At 40.8% G+C, this 6,030-nt stretch overlaps 1 protein-coding gene across 1 annotated transcript in view; it reads left to right on the top strand.

The window, feature by feature from the left end:
- Positions 1-5,789, top strand: part of LOC138017339 (uncharacterized) — a 6,620-nt gene extending 831 nt beyond the window's left edge. The window contains exons 2-4 of the mRNA XM_068864451.1: positions 420-1,493; positions 2,325-2,442; positions 5,589-5,789. Coding sequence (XP_068720552.1) covers positions 420-1,493; positions 2,325-2,442; positions 5,589-5,789 — 1,393 coding nt within the window. The remainder of the gene's footprint in view (positions 1-419; positions 1,494-2,324; positions 2,443-5,588) is intronic.
- Positions 5,790-6,030: the final 241 nt, after the last annotated feature.

The following is a 6,030-nucleotide window of genomic DNA, read 5'->3' as shown; positions in this document are numbered from 1 at the left end:
GGTATCTTCTGTTGTAGATTTTGGATGTGGTATTGTTAGCATCCATTCTGGATACTTATTCATTTTTAGAGCTTGCTTGACGTGCTGTGTTTCTCTAGTTCTGTCATCGTTTTCCGTAACCAAGGTCTGAGCTCTCAACATCAGGGTGTTAACCACAGCTCTTTTGTGTTGTAGATGATGGTTTGATTGGAAGTTTAGGTACTGGTCCGTGTGCGTAGGTTTGCGGTACACGGAGATCTTGGTAGAACCATCTTGGTTAATACTCACACAGGTATCAAGGAAAGGAATCCTGCCATCCTTTTCTTGTTCCGAAGTGAACTGGATATGTTGGTCAATGGAGTTTAGATGTTCTGAGAAGGAATCGACGGCGTTTTCGTGAATCTTGGCCATCGTGTCATCCACATATCGATACCACATAGTTGGAGGGGTGGGGGCGGTGTCCAGAGCTCTGCTCTCGAACTGGTGAAGGCTCTTCTAGACGATACCAATACGTATGAAAAACGGACATCTGACCCAACCAGAGCCATCAAAAACAAACTTATTCAAACCTTGAAGGAGTGGCGCAAAGAAAAGAGAATCCCTAATTATCTTTACAATCAACTGTACCCCACAGCAGAGAATGTCCCAAAGTTCTACGGGCTACCCAAGATTCACAAGAAAGACGTACCGCTACGGCCAATAGTTTCGAGCATTGGTAGCGTGATGTATGATACTGCCAAGTTCCTTGCTAAGATTATGAAACCTCTTGTTGGCCTCAACAGTCATCACATCGTCAACAGTGAAGACTTTGTCAACAAGATTGCAGAACTTGAAGTACCCCCTGGACAGAAACTCGTTTCATACGATGTTTCCTCACTGTTTACCAGCATTCCGATCAATGAAGCCATTCCAGTTGTCAGAGCCAAACTGGAAAGTGACCAGAGCTTACCGGATAGATGCCCGTTAGACATTGCCCAATTATCTGTTCTACTAGAGATGTGCCTCTCGAGCACATACTTCACATTCCATGGTGAATTCTACAAACAAAAGAAAGGAGCCGCCATGGGGTCTCCAATTTCCCCTGTAGTGGCCAATCTCTACATGGAACAGTTCGAGAGCAGAGCTCTGGACACCGCCCCCACCCCTCCAACTATGTGGTATCGATATGTGGATGACACGATGGCCAAGATTCACGAAAACGCCGTCGATTCCTTCTCAGAACATCTAAACTCCATTGACCAACATATCCAGTTCACTTCGGAACAAGAAAAGGATGGCAGGATTCCTTTCCTTGATACCTGTGTGAGTATTAACCAAGATGGTTCTACCAAGATCTCCGTGTACCGCAAACCTACGCACACGGACCAGTACCTAAACTTCCAATCAAACCATCATCTACAACACAAAAGAGCTGTGGTTAACACCCTGATGTTGAGAGCTCAGACCTTGGTTACGGAAAACGATGACAGAACTAGAGAAACACAGCACGTCAAGCAAGCTCTAAAAATGAATAAGTATCCAGAATGGATGCTAACAATACCACATCCAAAATCTACAACAGAAGATACCGAAGAGCCTCAAAACGAGAAGAAAATCTATGCATCAACGCCATACATCAAAGGAATCTCGGAACGCCTGCAAAGAGCTTTCAAGTCACACGAGGTTACACTTATTGATAAACCCGTCAATTCTCTAAGATCACAATTGGTACGTGTCAAGGACACAACTGTCAATCTCAAGAAATGCGGTACTGTGTACCAGATCCATTGTGAGAAGTGTAACAAGGAGTACGTTGGCGAAACGGCCCGCTCTCTGGAAATCAGAGTAAAAGAACACCAATCAAGAAGTTCATCAGCTATTCATGAGCATTGTCGCCTGGAGGGCCACTCGGTGGACCCAAATAGGACAAAAGTACTATCAACCGAAGTTCACACCTTCAAACGCAGGATAAAAGAAGCTACTCAAATTAAACTTACGAAACTGGCGTTAAACAGAGACAATGGTTATGAATTAGTAGCCATCTATGACACAATTCTAACCCCCAAGAGGCGTTAAAAACCTTTTTAAAATTCATCTTTTTAACATTCACATCATTGACTGATGAAGTCCGGTTGAAAAAACGGACGAAATATTTCATAAGTTTCATAAGTTTTAACATTTAGCTCCGAGTTTGTAAAACCTTTTTAACTTTTATTATGCTTCCGGAGCAGGAAACAAATGTTTTTAATCGTATTATTCATTTCATTCTACTGAAAGTGGAGATAGGTCGTCCCAGTCTGATGTGCTTCTAATCTCAAATTGACTTGCAAAAAAGAAATAAATAATGTGGTAATTTGCCCTTACAGTATGGCCTTAAGGAACTGTAATCAAGAAACTGGAAGTGAGAACCAACAGGAGTGTTGCATTGAAAAGTACATGTTGACAACGAAAGTATCAGCTTCTGATTGGGTAGCTTCTGATGAGGTTTGTGTTGTCAGCAGGGATTGTAGATATTGGCATTTCAACTTTCTTGCATGCACTAGATTCGAAGCTTTTCCAACCAGACAATAATATTTTACATGACTATTAAAAATATATTGACACTTGGCTTTTATTTTTACATCTAAAAGCCCTTTGTGAGTTTAATACAATAAAGCTGTACATGACGTCCTACCTCAACTTGTTAACTTGATCAAATGGGCACATTTATAAGAGATCAACAATGATTAAGGAGTGTTCTTATTAATTATTAACAATCATTTTGTTGAATCCACAAACAAAAAAAAATATGTTCAGCAGTGAGCACAATTTTTCTCAGCCCTTATGATTGAGTTCAGTTCTCTTTAGCATCATTTGTTTTAGTCCCATCAGTACCTCTACGTCATTTCATTAGATTTTGTCTGATGTGCAATTAGAGAGTAAAGAATGAATGGAAGTTTTCTTTCGTTACAGAATGTACCGAGGATTGAAGCTCAATAAAGCATAGCTGATAGTAGCGAAGACTCACCACTTAACTTGATTCATGTACATTTTGTTTTATTTCCAGTGGCGTGTATATTCAACACTGACTATAATTTGTCAAACATTTCCATTTCAAGATATGCCTTGACCGTGTTCTAAAGTGCAGCTTCAATTTGGAACGTGCTATTGAGAGTCTTACCAACAGAACTGTTGGTGAGTACCATTACATATGAAGTTTTCATATACCATATATTGCAAAAGCAGACTTCCATTCTAACCATGAGAACATTTTCGTGTCACTCATGGAACATTTGAATACTTTTGTCACCTTGTAAGAGCAGATCTACAAAAACAACAGACGCGGATGTGAACGCCACTTAGTGTAGAAGAAAGGGTCGGTTTAGCATTATGGAGACTTGCAACCGGCAACAGTTATAGAAGCTGCGGATTTAATTTGGAAGAAGAAAGTCAACAGTGAAATATACCTGCAGTGAATTCAAGTGCGCTCTTCTTCGAATGAAGGATCAATTCACAAAATTTCCCTTGACAAGGCAGAAAATAACAGAAAAGGTTGACGTGCTTGAAGAGATGTATGGTATACCTCAAATTGTGGGAGCCATAGAGATAAATGCTCCACCACAAAATCATGAGGGTTATTATAATCGTAAGCAGCATTACAGAGTGACCCTTCATGGCATATATTATATATAGTTGATTCTACAATGGAGGACAAAACTCCTTGGGACGGATATCGAAAACCTTCCTTCCAGAGCCTTTTCTTTTCACATATTCAAATGTAGCATAATATGCACTTCTCTAACCACGTGGATACCACGAATGGCCCTCCCTCCCCCCTCCAAACAATGTTGAAATGAACAAACTCTTTTAGGACAGGGTAAAGTGTACAGCGCCGCACAAACTACAACATTGCTTGGGGGGTGGGGGAAAAGGGGAGAAATAAAGGCAGATCATGTCAAGCGTCGTAAGAGTTTTGTCCCCCATTGTAGCTTAAAATTTATTCATGGTATGGTAGGCTATCGGGGCAGCATACATGATGCTTGCATTCTTAGATAAAGTGCACCATAGGATATGACACAAAATGAACAAATTCTTTCTGGTGTGACTAGGGCTATCAATGAAGTAGAAATAGGCCCTCTCCTTGCCAGAGACAGCGCATATCCCCTTACCAGCAATCTGTGAGAAGTTCATTGCAGACTTTTTCATTCCCTGTATATATATGATCCAGTGTTATCACATAGAAAAACTGGCCCCTTAAGGAGTCCCACGTAAATGCCACACATTAAGTGATCAATCAGCCATGTTGCCAGCATTGTTGTCCTAATAGTGTAGTGGTCATCACACCTGACTAGTGATCAGGGGTATGTGGGTTCAGATCCAGTGTGAGTGTTTCCCGTAACCACAGGGTTCTGTCAAAGATGTATGCTGTAAACTAGTTAGTGCCAATTGTGGTAGTGCCTCCTGGATGAGCTCTAAACTTTAATTACCCGTGATATGAGTACGTGTACTTGTCACATTGGCATACATTAAGGGGCGGACGCACGTACGGACGTTGATGACGTCATGGCTATAAAACCAAATTTTCTCACATCGATGGGTTACCATATTTTCTTAACTATGGTGCTCCGCGCGCGCGCGCGCCTTTGGCGTTTGCGGAGCTCCGCTATAAACCCCGTTCACATTCCAAGTGGATCTCCCTCATACTTAAGGCCTACCTATGCAAATGTACACTGAATTGCAAAGGCAAAGTCGTGTTGTTGAATAGGGTTCAACCCTTTATTAAAATACATACAGGCTGTACAGTCTTCGACCTATTCCCTGTCGGGATGATGCTCGTCACAAAGCTGTTAGTTCATCCTATCGTTTTCTGAGAGTTCCGCATCCTGTTAATAAAAGGCCTCTGATCACCAATCAGCAGCAAGTAGTGTTTCTTGTGTACAAATTGATCTGATTTTGAGCAAAGGTTGCACGCTCTACCTTTCCTTCTTAAAAGAAAACGCTGAACACACAACAAAGAGAAAACAAGTTTGTCAAGTTAAAGAAGAGTGAAGGTGATAGAGCAGAATTTAATTGGTGGCTTTCGATCCAAAAGTTTTCAAATAATAAAAGGAGAGAATCATGTTGTGTGCGTATTACAGCGAACCCTCAGACCACAGAAAAGATGTCAAAGCGAGTACAATTCAACGATAAAGTTTCCCAAGCTGTGTTTAACATGAGCTGAAGAGGATGAAGTTGTTGCACGCACTTCTGAATGCCAGCTACTTCAACGTGAGCAGAAGAAAGCCTTGCATGAATACCATATAAATAAAAAAAAGAACAGTCGGCTACATATGCGTGATGACATTCTTGAGGTATCCGTGGCTACTTACGAGGATGAAGCGTACAAAAGGCTGGTTGACATAGTTGACAATCTAATTACTACAGAACATGTGAATACATTTGCAGTGCAAGCCATTACCACCGTGATTAAAAATGAGATTGTGAAACGATGGCGGGAACAAATGATGATTCTTATGTCTATTGTTGAGCAACATCACATGGTTCCATTTCACAACCGATTTCTAAAGGAAGAATAAAATATCCATAAAATGAATGAAAGCTTGATTGCATGAGCCGATAGCTCCAGTCATTTGCTAAATGAACTTGTACAGGAATTAACAGACTCTCCTGATACGGAGGTCTTAGACAATCTACAACCAATGTCCGATGATCCCATGACACCCGAATATAATTTTTATATGGTTTCAGACGCCTTGTCAGAATTTGAATCCCTTCATCCTGAACTCTTTAAAAATGTGCCCCTGTCTGAAGAAGTAACAGAGCACAACTTCATATCAATAGACAATGAATGAACAGATGACAAGCTATCAGAATCGTTGGAACAGTATGAAGAGGAGACGAAAGACGCTTTCGATTCCTACGATTATTGGTTGGAAAAACGAAGTTTGGGTTAGGCTATTTTCCTGTTATTAGTATGCAATAACGCTACTACATTACAAAAAGTAATTGAGCGCAAGGACCATTTGTTTTGTTTAGAGAAAGTTCTTCGTTGTCGAGGTTAAGGAGCACAAGCAGAAGTTTCGGTTAATTGGA

Source organism: Montipora capricornis, chromosome 9 (genome assembly GCF_036669925.1).
Source record: "Montipora capricornis isolate CH-2021 chromosome 9, ASM3666992v2, whole genome shotgun sequence".
Taxonomy (NCBI): Eukaryota; Metazoa; Cnidaria; class Anthozoa; order Scleractinia; family Acroporidae; genus Montipora; species Montipora capricornis.
Note: the sequence above shows the minus strand (reverse complement) of the source record. Positions and strands in the feature narration are given on the sequence as shown.